Source organism: Salmo salar, chromosome ssa19, assembly GCF_905237065.1.
Source record: "Salmo salar chromosome ssa19, Ssal_v3.1, whole genome shotgun sequence".
NCBI classification, from domain to species: Eukaryota; Metazoa; Chordata; class Actinopteri; order Salmoniformes; family Salmonidae; genus Salmo; species Salmo salar.
In genome coordinates, this window is record NC_059460.1 from 50,637,836 (window position 1) to 50,653,509 (window position 15,674).

General features: G+C 43.6%; 1 protein-coding gene across 2 annotated transcripts in view; it reads right to left on the reverse strand.

Moving 5' to 3' along the window:
* The window catches only part of grid1b (glutamate receptor, ionotropic, delta 1b), a 424,434-nt gene that overhangs the window by 162,345 nt on the left and 246,415 nt on the right, over window positions 1–15,674 (reverse strand). For both annotated transcript variants that reach the window (XM_014158350.2, XM_014158349.2), the window contains exon 4: window positions 5,769–5,974. In XM_014158350.2, the coding sequence (XP_014013825.1) occupies window positions 5,769–5,974 (206 nt within the window). The remainder of the gene's footprint in view (window positions 1–5,768; window positions 5,975–15,674) is intronic.

A 15,674-nucleotide genomic window follows, 5' to 3' on the forward strand; every position in this document is an offset into this window, starting at 1 on the left:
TAATAAGAGACTCAGCGAGGTAGGCTGTGTGAGACACTGCTCTCATAAGTGCATTCACTCCCTGTGTCCTGCAGCTTAAGCTATGGATTGCTTACAAAATGGCTACTAAGCATGAGTGTGGAGTGTTTGGGTAGGGTATCATCAGAGTGAAGCATCATTATATTTCACAGCAGCTATCACGGTTCGTATTCTGGAATCATAGTTTATTGAATCACAAGTGGATGTGCGATGAGCATTTACGCTTGAAAACACTTTCTTGTCACATCTCAATACATTTTCATAAAGGGGCTATTCACCTTGTGCTTTTACTAATGAACATGGTGTGTGAGCCATGTCATCTTACCCTAGCCTGTAGGTGAGTGCTCATTTGCCGTAGTCATGGGAGGGAACAAAAGAACCCAGACATGGAAAACAGAATCAATCATCAAAGCCTGGTTATTCCTGTACACAGTGGTTCACCACCCCGCCACGTCTATGCATAGATTTCCTCTCAGTAGCACTGAACACCAAGCCATTCTTTGTGCTTGCTTACTGGATGACGACCAAATGCTTGATCATTTCCATTATTATTTGTGGGATACAACCTCTAAATCAAACATAATGTTCCGTGTGCCGTCCTCAATCAAAATGAGATAAAATGTCAACGTTTTCCTTGCACAAGCGTAACACGACGCAACATATGAATTACATAAAGGCATCAATTATCTGGAGATATCCACGCCACACTGAACCAGGGACCCGTTGAGAGACAGAGAGAGAGATGAGCTGTGATATTTTAGTATTTATTAAGAACTCCAATTAGCTGCTGCCGAGGCGGCTACTCTTCCTGGGGTCCAAACAGGAAACTATACAAGAAATCTCATCATAGAGATTGTGTGTGTGTGTGTGTGTGTGTGTGTGTGTGTGTGTGTGTGTGTGTGTGTGTGTGTGTGTGTGTGTGTGTGTGTGTGTGTGTGTGTGTGTGTGTGTGTGTGTGTGTGTGTGTGTGTGTGTAAAGAGGGAGAGTTAAGTGTTTGTGTATGTGTTACTGTGTTATAAATGTGTGTTTATACTCTCTTTCGATGCTCGACCACCGATTCTCAGACGGAGCTACTGCAGGATCAGGATCAGGCCTTCAGGGTGTTTCTTGTCCTCAAGCTAAACATCCGACTGCCCAATGGCAGCGGCGTGGGTTTGCGGAAAGAAACGCTGGAAGTTCTCTTTATGAAAAACCTTGAGTTTTGTCTCATGGCTCATCAAGGGAAAATGCTCACTAGGGCTGTGGCAGTCACGAAATTGCGTCAGCCGGTGATTGTCAAGCAAATAACTGTCGGTCTCATGGTCATTGACCGTTAATTAACATAAACACATTTAGCATCTCCTGGCTTCCACACATATCCTGCAAGCAATTTTTAAAAGTCTAATAAATCCATGTAATGAGGCATACACCTTCACAATAAATCCATCATTTATTTTAGACAGGTCTAAAGAAGCATGATATGAAGAAAAGAAGAAAAGAAAAGCATACTCTGAATTGTCCTCCATAAGATGGAGCTGGAGACGATGGCAGACGTTTTAGGTGCCCCCAGCCGATTGGGTTTTTGTTCGTTTATTTGTGTTGTTTGTAACTTATTTTTGTACTTATTTTGTACATAATGTTGCCGCTACCGTCTCTTATGACCGAAAATAACTTATAGACATCAGGACTGCAATTACTCACCAAGGAATAGCAGAGGAATTTCCTTTCATGAACTATAGTATGCAAGTATAAACACCATGGGACCATGTAGCTGTCATACCGCTGAGGAAGGAGATGCGTTCTGTCTCCTAGAGATGAACATACTTTGGTGTGAAAAGTGCAAATCAATCCCAGAACAACAGCAAAGTACCTTGTGAAGATGCTGGAGGAAACAGGTATGAAAGTATCTAAATCCACAGTAAAATGAGTCCTATATTGACATAACCTGAAAGGCCACTCAGCAAAGAAGGAGCCACTGCTCCAAAACCGCCATAAAAAAGCCAGACTATGGTTTGCAACTGCACATGAGGACAAAGATCGTGCTTTTTGGAGAAATGTCCTCTGGTCTGATGAAACAAAAATAGAACTGTTTGGCCGTAATGACCATTGTTATGTTTGGAGGAAAAAGGGGGAGGCTTGCAAGCCGAAAAACACCATCCCAACCGTGAAGCACGGGGGTGGCAGCATCATGTTGTGGGGGTGCTTTGCTTCAGGAGGGACTGGTGCACTTCACAAAATAGATGGCTTCATGAGGCAGGAAAATGATGTGGATATATTGAAGCAACATCTCAAGACATCAGTCAGGAAGTTAAAGCTTGGTTGCAAGTGTGTCTTCCAAATGGACAATGACCCCAAGCATACTTCCAAAGTTGTGGCAAAATGGCTTAAGAACAACAAAGTCAAGGTATTGGAGTGGCCATCACAAAGCCCTGACCTCAATCCTATAGAACATTTGTGGGCAGAAATGAAAAAGTGTGTGCGAGCAAGGAGGCCTACAACCTGACTCCATTACACCAGCTCTGTCAGGAGGAATGGGCCAAAATTCACCCAACCTATTGTGGGTAGCTTGTGGAAGGCTACCCAAAACGTTTGACCCAAGTTAAACAATGTAAAGGCAATGCTACCAAATACTAATTGAGTGTATGTAAACTTCTGACCCACTGGGAATGTGATGAAAGAAATAAAAGCTGAAATAAATCATTCTCTCTGCTATTATTCTGACATTTAACATTCTTAAAATAAAGTGGTGATCCTAACTGACCTAAAACAGGGAATTTTTACTCGGATTAAAAGTCAGGAATTGTGAAAAACTTGGTTTAAATGTATTTGGCTAAGGTGTATGTAAACTTCCGACTTCAACTGTAATTTGCAATTGATAGGCTGATATTTTCACCCATCAGATTATTCTTGATTTAACCTTGTCTTTTTTTTAAATCTTTTTTTTATTGAATATCCGAAACATACAGTATACTTGCAGTGAATCCGCTCAACAACTACATCATACCAGTCATCCAACAGACTCCCATTCATAGCGACACACAGAAGCATCCAGGGTCCATGCCCTGCTCAATGGCACGTTGACAGATCTCCCACCAGGCCAAAACACGTGAACCCGAACCCCCCCAAGATCCCCCACAGTTCCCCAATAGCTGTCCCTCAACCATTTGAGATAAATAAAAACTACAATTCATTCCATTCCCCACCACCAAGAACCCCCCAATGCACCAACAACCAAGAGAATGAGCTAGTGAAAAAAAGGAAAACGACAGAATAAAACAGCAAACAACAATGCATTTTTTTTTAAAGAAATGACATCAAGGACAACTAAAATCATAACAGCAATGCCAACTGTTTGTGTGCATGTCTGGCACTATTACATGTACAGTATGTGTGTGTGTTCTTGTATGTGTTTATTTGAGTGACAGTGTGTGTATATGCATGTATACAAACACCTAAACAGCATCAGCCTCAGGCAAACCGGCATTATTTGTAAAAACACTGCCCCTCAGTGTCATTCAAATGTACTCTTGATTATGTTTATTTTAACCTTGTCTTTACAGATACTAAATAATATATGTGTGACATTAATTTTGATTTAGAATGGACGATTATCATGCACCTGTATCGAAACAGGAGCATGCAGGAAAAAATACATGTTATTTATGCACTTAAATAGCGAACGGAGGATGCTTTTTCCCGTGGTTTATTTTCATGACAGCCAGTTAGGCTCTATTCCTGTTGTAAATATAAGCAATGTGCTTAATATTAGGAAAGTTGAGAAATAAATATAGTAGGTCTAGCCTATAGAAAGCTGATAGGATCCTCCTCTTTTTATTAGCGGCCATCACTCTGTTTTCTCACTCAATTGCATAGCCTATAGAAATGTTGCGCAACATGAGCTCATGGGCTCTCATGAAGTGTTTGATTAGATTTTCGAATACATTTGCATTCATGTCAGAGTGATTAGAGGGACAATAGAGTGCTGAGTCCCTGGCAGTTAGCAAGTTTGATAGGCTACTAATGACCAGCAGCAGCATCAGAGCTTGGAGAAGCTGGTCATGTGGAATTTGACTGCCCTCATGACTTGTGACCGCCGGGGTGGCGTTCACTACAACAGCCCTAGTGCTCACATGTCACAACAAGACAGGTGTCTGTGTCATTTCATTTCTCAAACGGCATAACGACTGCATCTTGCCCACCAGCACCCCGGCTATACATACGAACTACCTATGCACTGGCTGAATAGGAACACAACATATGCACTTAGAATAAAATAGCCTTGCTCAAGGGCACAACGGCAGGAGATGGGAGTTCAGTTCCATTTTTTGCATTTCCCTGGCACAGGGCTTGAACCAGCAACCTTCTGCCTGCTGGTCCACCTCTCCATGGCTACTGCTTCAAAGTAAGGGTTTAAAGGCCATAAAGCAAGCATAACGGTACGCCATGAAGTCACAGGAGAAGGAAGAAGAAGAATTCCAAATAACTCACCTGGTTGACAGAGCTGTTAACTACAGCCAGGTCTAGACAACTTGGGAATCAGAGAGGATCAAGAGGCCTTAACCCGCCAAACAAGTTGAAGGGAAACTCACTTGTCGACCCATTGCAAAGCCAGTGGTGCAGCATTCAACACTTGTCATTAACCAAGGAGTCCAATTCTCCCCTTTAACCAAAAGAACACACCAACTTAAAGACAGACAGACATACAGACTGTCTATCTGTCTGGAGGCTGGACAGAATAGATGTAAGTACAGCAGACTCTGTCCAGACAGACGGACAGGCAGACAGACAGTGTTATTTTGCTGTATGATCGTGGAACAGCGTGTCTGGTTTAAAGAGCAGCACAGCTAATTAAAATATTCACAAACATTTCCCGGTAGAGGCAGAGTAGCGTCGGGAGTCGGAGTACGATGAGGCATTAAAGCAACTAGCTGCCACCAGCGCCCAGTTCGATGCAGCCGCCGAATCCGACAGAGGTGCCACGGTTACTCCTTCCCCTCTGCTTGGCTGCTAAAATTAAGACTTCTAAAAATACAGCCTGCCTTGGCTGAGGCTTGGAGAACTGACACATCCATATGCATGAGAACCGTGTTCCGTCTCCACTATGTCTGTTAGCCATGGACAGGCCATCTGCTCTGCTCTGCAGTGCTGAGCCTGAGTCCCAGGACAGATCTCCGGGACACGTGACAGACTGAGCTATAAGGAGTCATGTGTACTATCTAATGATAGGCAATGCCCCCATGCCATATGGTGGCCTGGTCCAGTGGGGGAATACCAATATGATCACAATCTGGCCTAAATGGCCATGTCCTCCTATAATCTCTACCAAGCAAAGCCAGAAGAGGACTGGCCACCTAACAGTCTAGTTCCTCTCTAGGTTTCTTCCTAGGCTCCTGCCTTTTCTAGGGAGATTTTCCTAGCTACTGTGCTTCTGCATCTGCAATATGCTTGCTCTTTCGGGTTTTAGGCTGGGTATCTGTACAGCACTCTGTGAAAACTTCTGTTGTAAAAAGGGCTTTAAAAAATAAATGTGATTGATTAATTGACTGACAATGTGTCATGGAGGTCAATACTACTTGTCTTACAAGTACTGTGTGTGTGGGCAAGTTGGTGTATGGCTATGTGTGTGGGGGTGTTTCTGGTTTCTGTTTGTATGCACAGAGCAGGTAAACTACATGTGTGTATGTGTGCTCAGACATACCTGCATGTGTGTGTGTGTGGACCCGCGAGCATATGTGTGTGGCTATATCTAGGCCTAAATGCTGTCACGTACCTGTTGGATGAAGACCTGTGCTCCTCGGGGGCTGAGCAGTAGGATGGCCCGTCTCAGTGTGTCCCTGTAGCGGTTGAGCTCCTCTGTCCTCATGGTGTTGAAGAGGTTTGAGAAGACCTTACTGATGTTCCTGTCCACTCTCTGTAGAGATACGTCCAGCCCCTGCCGAGATGTCTGGTCCAGGAAACCCTGTAGGCCGCGGATATCTGAGGGGAGGGAGGAGAGGCGGATGAGTGGGGTTGGACTGACTGGACTCAGAAAACCCACTGACTGAACTCGGAAACCCCTCCATCCTCCTGCAGATCCCTATGAGTAATTGAAGGATAATGTATAATTAGGCATCCATTGCACTTTCCACTCAGATTCCCCTTTCAATGGCATATTCCAAATCAAAGTTTATTTCTCTACGAGCACTGAATACGTAGACCTTAGAGTGAAATGCTTACATACAGGCCCTAACCAACAGTGAGATTTTCAAGTAAAAAATAGGTATTAGGTGAACAATAGATAAGTAAAGAAATAAATACAACAGTAAAAATACAGTGAAAAATAACCATTAGCGAGGCAATATACAGGCACTGGTTAGTCGGGCTAATTGAGGTAGTATGTACATGTACTATAGGTATGGTTAACGTGACTATGCATATATGATAAAGGGAGAGTAGCACTAGCGTAAAAGAGGGGTTGGCGGGTGGTGGGTGGCGTGACACAATGCAGATAGTCCGGGTAGCCAATGTGCGGGGGCACCGGTTAGTCGGGCAAATTGAGGTAGTATGTACATGAATGTATAGTTAAAGTGACTATGCATATATGATAAACAGAGAGTAGCAGCAGCGTAAAAAAGGGTTTGGGGGGGCAGTGGAAATAGTCTGGGTAGCCATTTGATTACTTGTTCAGGAGTCTTATGGCTTGGGGGTAAATACTGTTGAGAAGCCATTTGGTCCTAGACTTGGCGCTCCGGTAACACTTGCCATGCGGTAGTAGAGAGAACATTCTATGACTGGGGTGGCTGGGGTCTTTGACTATTCTTAGGGCCTTCCTCTGACACTGCCTGGTGTAGAGGTCCTGGATGGCTGGCAGCTTAGCCTCAGTGATGTACTGGGCTGTTCGCACTACCCTCTGTAGTGCCTTGCGGTCGGAGGCTGAGCAGTTGCCGTACCAAGCAGTGATGCAACCAGTCAGGATGCTCTCGATGTTGCAGCTGTAGAACCTTTTGAGGATCTGAGGACCCATGCCAAATCTTTTTAGTTTCCTTAGGGGGAATAGACTGTCGTGCCCTCTTCACGACTGTCTTGGTGTGTTTGGACCATTCTAGCTTGTTGGTGATGTGGACACCAAGGAACTTGAAGCTCTCAACCTGCTCCACTGCAGCCCCATCGATGAGAATGGGGCATGCTCGGTCCTCGCTTTCCTGTAATCCATAATCATCTCCTTTGTCTTGATCACGTTGAGGGATAGGTTGTTATTCTTGCACCACCCGGCCAGGTCTCTGACCTCCTCCCTATAGGCTGTCTCGTCGTTGTCGGTGATCAGGCCTACCACTGTTGTATCATCTGCAAACTTTATGATGGTGTTGGAGTCGTGCCTGGCCATGCAGTCATGGGTGAACAGGGAGTACAGGAGGGGACTGAGCACGCAGCCCTGAGGGGCTCCAGTGTTGAGGATCAGTGTGACGGATGTGTTGCTACCTACCCTCATCATGGGGGGCGGCCCGTCAGGAAGTCCAGGATCCAGTTGCAGAGGGAGGTGTTTAGTCCCAGGATCCTTAGCTTAGTGCTGAGCTTTGAGGGTACTATGGTGTTGAACGCTGAGCTGTAGTCAATAAATAGCATTCTCACGTAGGTGTTCCTTTTGTCCAGGTGGGAAAGGGCAGTGTGGAGTGCAATAGAGATTGCATCATCTGTGGATCTGTTTGGGCGGTATGTAAATTGGAGTGGGTCGAGGGTTTCTGGGATAATGGTGTTAATGCGAGCCATTACCAGCCTTTCAAAGCACTTCATGGCTACAGACGTGAGTGCTACGGGTCTGTAGTCATTCAGCAGGATGCCATAGAGTTCTTGGGCACAGGGACTATGCTGGTCTGCTTAAAAGATGTTGGTATTACAGACTCAAGCAGGGACATGTTGAAAATGTCAGTGAAGACACCTGCCAGTTGGTGAGCACATGCCCGGAGCACATGTCCTGGTAATCCATCTCACCCGGCAGCCTTGTAAATGTTGACCTGTTTAAAGTTCTTACTCACGTCGGCTGCGGAGAGCGGGATCACACAGTCATCCGGAAGAGCTGATGCTCTCATGCATGCCTCAGTGTTCCTTCCCTCGAAACGAGCATTGAAGTTATTTAGCTCGTCTGGTAGGCTTGTGTCACTGGGCAGCTCGCAGCTGTGCTTCCCTTTGTAGTCTGTAATAGTTTGCAAGCACTGCCACATAAGACGAGCATCGGAGCCGGTGTAGTACGAGTCAATCTTAGCCCTGTATTGGTGCTTTGCCTGTTTGATGGTTTGTCTGATGGCATAGCAGGATTTCTTATAAGCTTCCGGGTTAGAGTCCTGCACCTTGAAATCGACAGCTCTACCCTTTAGCTCTGTGCGAATGTTGCCTGTAATCCATGGCTTCTGGTTGGGGTATGTACATACAGTCACTGTGGGGACGACGTCCTCAATGCACTTTTTGATAAAGCCAATGACTGAGGTGGTATATTCCTCAAAGCCAACGGAAGAATACCAGAACATGTTCCAGTCTGTGCTAGCAAACAGTCTTGTAGTTTAGCATCTGCTTCATCTGACCACTTTTTTATAGACCGAGTTTCTGGTACTTCCTGCTTTAATATTTGCTTGCAAGCAGGAATCAGGAGGATAGAATTGTGGTCAGATTTACCAAATGGAGGGCGAGGGAGAGCTTTGTATGCGTCTCTGAGTGGAGTATAGGTGATCTATAATTTTTTTCCATCTTGTTGCACATTTAACATGTTGATAGAAATGAGGTAAAACTGATTTAAGTTTCCTTGCATTAAAATCCCCGGCCACTAGGAGCACCGCCTCTGTGTGTGCGGTTTCTTGTTAGCTTATTTCCTTATACAGCTGACTGAGTGCAGTGGCTGACTGGTGGTAAATAAACAGCCACGAAAAGTATGGATGAAAAGTCTCTTGGCAAATAGTGTGGTCTACAGCCTATCATAAGATACTCTACTTCAGGTGAGCAAAATCTAGAGACTTCCTTAGATTTCGTGCACCAGCTTTTCTTTACAAATATGCACAGACTGCCACCCCTTGTCTTACCGGAGTGTGCTGTTCTATCTAGACGGTGCAGTGTATATCCCACTTGCTGAATATCCATGTCATCATTCAGCCACGATTCCGTGAAACATAAGATGTTACAGTTTCTGATGTCCCGTTGGTAGGATATTCATGATTGTACCTCGTCTAATTTATTGTCCAATGATTGCACGTTGGCAAGTAATATTGACGGTAACGGCAGCTTTCCCACTCGCCTTCTGCGTATCCTTACGAGGCACCCCACTCTATGACCTCTGTACCTGCGTCTCTTTCTCTTGCCAATGACGGGGATGTTGGCCTTGTCGGGTGTTCGAAGTACGTACTGTGCATCCTGCTTGTTGAACAAAAAATCTTTGTCTAATCCGAGGTGAGTGATCGCTGTCCTGATATCCAGAGGCTCTTTTTTTGCCGTAAGATATGGTTGCAGAAACATTATGTACAAAATAAGTTACAAATAACGCGAGAAAAAAAACACAGAATAGCACAATTGGTTAGGTAAAACTGCTGCCATTTCTTCCGGCGCCATTTTACAATATTTTGACTAAATGTAAAAGTAAATGTAATCTTGTCACTGTGATCGTTTCAACATGGTGCTTCTATTGTTAACCCATGACTTAGAATATACAAATAATGCATTCTCTACATGCTGACAAGGACTGTAATATACATAAATACACACAAAAAACACCATGTTTTGAACTTTTGCAGTGTTTTGGCTTGAATAACAGCAGAACAGAACTGAGCAACCCGGATCCCACACTGTGGAGTAAATTGCCTGCCTGCCCATCTCTGCTGTAGGCAGTTCAGTGAGTGTTCAGCTGAGGGAGAGTTGTGGAGGAGGCATGGGTAAATCAATGCTTACTTTATTGTGTTCTCAGGGCTTCTTACTCACAGTCCTAGCCTATGGTGGGGCTCTTGTAGCTAGCACCAAGGCCCCCTATATACAAGTCATCTTCCTTTGTCTAGAAGTCACAATTCAGCCCAGAATAGAGCGGTTTCATTGCTAGTATTACATCTTATTTGCATCATGTTGAATGCTCTTCTTGGTGTTATAACTTCTTCAGCTATCACCCAAGTGAGAAGTTTGAAATGTCTGGGAAAGAGAGTTGTGTGGTGACAGGTGGGTTAATTAAAAAAATCTCTCCTTCTCCTCTTATCTATTTGGACTATCATGTGCCTTGTAGTGAGTTATGTTTGGCTGTCTACAGTACTCATATGCTGCTTCCTCTCTCCGGAGTGACAAAAACTGTGCTTAGTCTATGTTTCCATGGTGAAAAAGGAGATAATACCAGGTATTCTCACCAATGCTGGTTGTTGTAGTCTCTACAAAACAACCACAAACTACAAGCATGTCTCTCGCAATTACGTGTTGTTGATTCATCATGAAGGGTACAGTTAGCAGTTCCTTGTGGGGGATGCATTCCTCGTCAGCGAGAACCTGGAAATGATCAGTATTAATCAAGATGCTAGCAGCACTTATTGGCTTGAGTAGGAGATTACTATGTCATACATATGACTGCTAATATCTAATCCCTTTTCTTCCTGTAACCCCTGCAGGTAGCACTTCATGCCTTGCTGTGACACTCATTACACTGTGCAGTTTGCATGTTTTTATTCCTGTTATTTTATACCGTATGGATATTGTGAGACTTAAGGTTTTCACTTATATTTCACGTATAGGTAATATCAAACAGGACTGAAGTACTGTAACTCAACACCTGCAAATATAGAGTGATACATACTTTATGGTGGACCAGAATCGGGGGGAAACCCCAGAAACTGCTCCGTATCATTCAAAGCCTAACTGCGGTGGGATCGAGAAATCCTTGTTTATGAAAATTCTAGATTAGCATTTTCCTCACTTTTCCTCAACTAATCCCTACAGATTACAGGCCAAATCTTTTGTCGGCTGCTCAGAGAGTGGCAGCAATGGGCTCCACAAAGCTGCCTCGCCTCGCCTCAAGGACTTCAGCAACAGCTGCTGTGGTCCCAGTGAAATTCAACTAAGACACGTGGGGGGAGGGGGGGGGATCATAACAAGTAGCATAAGAGATAACCAAAGAGGAGCAGGGGAGCAAATCCCATCAAAGAGGGCCCATCTCCAGTCATCTCTCCACCGGCGGGTAACAAATTAGATTTTACAGGGGATTTTATTCTCTGTCACTCTGGTAGCTCTCTCTCTCATAGCTCTCTCTCTCACACACACACTCTGTAATAGCTAACACTCTTTCTTTCTCTCTCTCTCTCAATTCAATTTCAATTCAATTTAAGGGGCTTTATTGGCATGGGAAACATTTGTTTACATTGCCAAAGCAAGTGAAATAGATAATACACCAAAGTGAAATAAACAATAAAAAATTAACAGTATTCATTACACGTTTCAAAAGAATAAAGAAATGTCAAATGTCATAGTATGTCCATATACAGTGTTGTAATGATGTGCAAATAGTTAAAGTACAAAATGGAAAATAAATAAACATAAATATAGGTTGTATTTACAATGGTGTATGTTCTTCACTGGTTGCCCTTTTCTTGAGCAAACAGGACACACATATTGCTGCTGTGATTGCACACTGGTATTTCACCCAATAGATATGCGAGTTTATCAAAATTTGATTTGTATCTCTAATATGGTCATACATTTGGCCGGAGGTTAGGAAGTGCAGCTCAGTTTCCACCTCATTTTGTGGGCAGTGGGCACATAGCCTGTCTACTCTTGTGTCACGGATCCCTCCAGAACTTTCATCACACACACCTGTCCCCTATTTCCACTGATTAGTATTTGTATATATGTGCCCTTTGGTTTCCATGGTCTTGTCTATTATTGTTACAATGTCCGTTGGTGAGTGTGAGTACCTGTGCTGTGTGTTTTGGGCAATCGTGCCCTTGTGGATTGCGCAGATGATTACGGGTTTTGTCCCGTGTGTTAATCATTGTGCGCGTGTGTATTTATTCGAGGTACTCCTTGCTCTTTTGTTTGGGTTTCAACCCTGTGTTTTTGTTACGTGTTTGTTTGGTCTTTGTCCCCGTGCCTTTACCCAGCACGTTGTCATTTGGGCTGAATAAAAAACCCTATTACGCATTCCTGATAATAAACAGACCCTCTCCCACCCACAAAGGGGGGAAGGAGGGAACTGCCGGGTTGACAGCTCACATCCGGTTGTACATTTAAGCAAGAAAGAACTCTCTCTCTACCCTTTAGTATCAACCAAAGGAATGCCTTTGTCTGCCTTTGCCCAAAACTCTAATGTCCAAAAAGTGATAATGAAACAATATTTCAAATGTAACAATGTGGGAAGTTGTCAGTGAGGAACTATGGAAAACGAATGTCATATTGTTTTTCATTTTGTGATGTTATTAAAAACTGTGTAGACCAAATACTGTAACTTGGAAAGGATACCCCTTTATCTGTCAAATTTTCATCCAATATGATGTGAATACAATATGAAAAGTGATGAAGCTATTTGTGTTAAGATAGGAATGTGATTTTAGTTTTCTAATGAGATAATAGTTTTTGATAACCTTTGCACATTAAGTAGCCACACCACGAGTGAGGTCAGAGAGCTTGTCAGCATGACGGAACGTCCCTTTTGAGCAAGAGTGCATAAAGGCTTGGAAGAGTAATCAACCTTTAGACAAGGCAACGTGAGGCAGAGAGCTGCACGTTTGGAATGGTTGATGCTTTGAAACTCAACAAAGAAATCAACTCACCTTCCTTTGGACCAGAAAGATGAAGAGCTGCAGCTCATGTCCATCGTGGTTTGAGTCCTGAATACAAACACGAGGAGGAAGTGGCGAGAAGCTCACCTCAGACAATCACTGGTACCGCTAAGTAGCTGTTCTGAGGAATGAACAACCCAAGGAGACTGGACAACTAAGAAGAAGGACATTGTGACCTCTGGTGGACAATCAGAGCATGTACAAGTGGGCCTCGGAAAGGCCCCACAAACATTCCAAGAAGGCTTAGTTCCGACAGAGAAACGGCGAACGGCATTCAACACGTAAATATATTCATTATTTCTTATTCCAAACGGCCGGCGGACTGTGTGCAAGGTATATGATTAATGTGAGGACAGTTCTAGAATGTATCCACGTTAAGTCTCCTGTTTCTTTCTCTCTCTCTTCCCCCCTCTCCATCTGTTGTAACAAGCCGTCATATCTTGTCAGTCCACTAGGGACCGTTGTCTCATGTTAGTGTGTGTGTGTGTGTGTGTGTGATTTCTGTGTTATTATTTAGTTAGCTAGTAAATAAATGATTAAACCAATTTGTGTACTACTGAATAATGCACAAGGCTGGGGTTTTTGCAGATCCAAGAAGGTTACGATCGTTCAGAATGAGTATTTGATAAGAGGTAATGATTAATAAAATGACTGTTTATCGATGAAATAGGTATAGACCTTATAGAGTATAATTTGGGAGATGGTTACTCTCTGAACAACTTCTTCTGTGGTGCCCCAAATCCTAATGAGCTAATTGTTACATGATTAATTATAATCGGGTAACAATTAAACATAAATAAATAACAGTCATTAGATTAATGAAAGTAAAGTCACGACACATTCTAGTTTGCTCTGCTTTTTTGCAAATTCTTTCCAATGTGTCAAGTAATTCACTTTTTGGTTTCTCATGATTTGGTTGGGTCTAATTGTGTTGCTGTCCTGGGGCTCTGTGGGGTCTGTTTGTGTTTGTGAACAGAGTCCCAGGATCAGCTTGCTTAGGGAACTCTTCTCCAGGTTAATTTCTCTGTAGGTGATGGCTTTGTTATGGAAGGTTTGGGAATCGCTTCCTTTTAGGTGGTTGTAGAATTTAACGGCTCTTTTCTGGATTTTGATCATTAGCAGATATCGGCCTAATTCTGCTCTGCATGCATTATTCGTTTTTTTTTACGTTGTACACATTTTTCAGAATTCTGCATGCAGTCTCAATTTGGTATTTGTCCCATTTTGTGAATTTATTTTTCATTATACACTCTCTAGTAGCTAACCAGTCCCCTCTCTCTCTCTGTTTCTTTCTCCTTCTCTCTGCTATCCCTCTCTCTCTCTCTGTGTCTTTCTCCTTCTCTCTGCTATCCCTCTCTCATCTCTCTCTCTCCTGCTCCTATGATTTCTTCTTCCTTCTGCTGGCCTTTTCATGGTCTATGTGAGTCATCATGAAGGCTGCTACTACCGCGTGAGGAGAGCACACACACACATCCACCAGCATGCACAGGAACACGCACACTACCCCCAAACACACACACAGAGACCTCCTAGGTGATGAGAGGTGCTGTGTGATACAAGCTGACAGCCCAAATATGGGCTTTTGTGTAACAGTGCTGCTGCCAAAGCGATGGATCGAGACAAAAGCATGCATGAGAGGCGACTATGTGATGTCCTATTGCAATCATTCAGCCCTCCTTTCAACACTGCACGACATAGTCAAATGAGTCAGATGATGTCATTGGATGGGTTGTATATGTAATCATAACATGGCTACAATAGAAAAAGGAAACAACCAAACATGCCATCACACAATCATCACACTCCGCAAGGAGATGTGCAAGACAGAGGAAGTCATAGCATTGCAAAACTAGGCTTCACATTCGAGGAGGGGATATGTTGTGTCATTCTTTGCCACTGGCAGCCTAGAGGAACTTCAGGCTGACCCCAGGCACAAAGGCTTCAGAGGAGGGATGGAGAGATGGAAGGATAGAGGGATGGAGAGATGGAAAGATAAAGGGATGGAGAGATGGAAGGATAGAGGAATAGAGAGATGGAAGGATAGAGGGGTGGATAGAGGGATGGAGGGAGGAAAGGATGGAGGGATCAAACTAGTAGGGGAAAACAGAACAGCTCATAGGATGATATCACAAGCCGTAGTTGATGTAGGGTTTAATCTGTTAGAGGTTACATCACACCTCGTGACTTATGAGTGGGGCGTGGCATGAGGTGATAAAATGAGGTTATAAGATATACAAATATAGCAAATATTGTAACTGTGGGGTCGCCATGATCTGATTACTTTGATCTGAAAGGGTTGGTGTGTGTGTCTGTCTTTCATTAATGTGTGTGAGTGTGGGGGGGGGGGTTGTTTGTCTGATTAGTTTAGGCAATCAAGGCTGAGAGGCTGTATCTATTGATAGGAAGTCCTGCTCTTTGTGTCATGCTCTGTGATCAGACAAATATTCAGACTTGATGGTTGTAACAGCAGAGAGACAGCAGGGTAGGTGTCAGGCCATGGTGCCCCAGAGTCTGGGGTGGAATTGTGGGGTGGGTGTGTTGTTAAAAAAAAAAATGTTGGCGTAAGCAGCATGAGTCCATGGACCGATCCTCCCTGGTGTCAACGGTACAAGCTGATGGCAGTGGTGTAATGGTGTGGGCAATGTTTTCCTGGTCCCTTGATACCAATTGTGCTAAATGTGAGAAAAAAGACTTGGTACTTTATATAAGCCGCACCCACTGAATTAAAAAAACAAATATTATTTTGAACATAAATAAGTCGCACATGTCTATAAGCCGCAGGTGCCTACCGGTACATTGAAACAAATGAACTTTACACAGGCTTTAACGAAACACGGTTTGTAACAAAAATAAATAGGCTTTAACGAAACACGGCTTGTAACAAAAATAAATAGGCTTTAACGAAACACGGC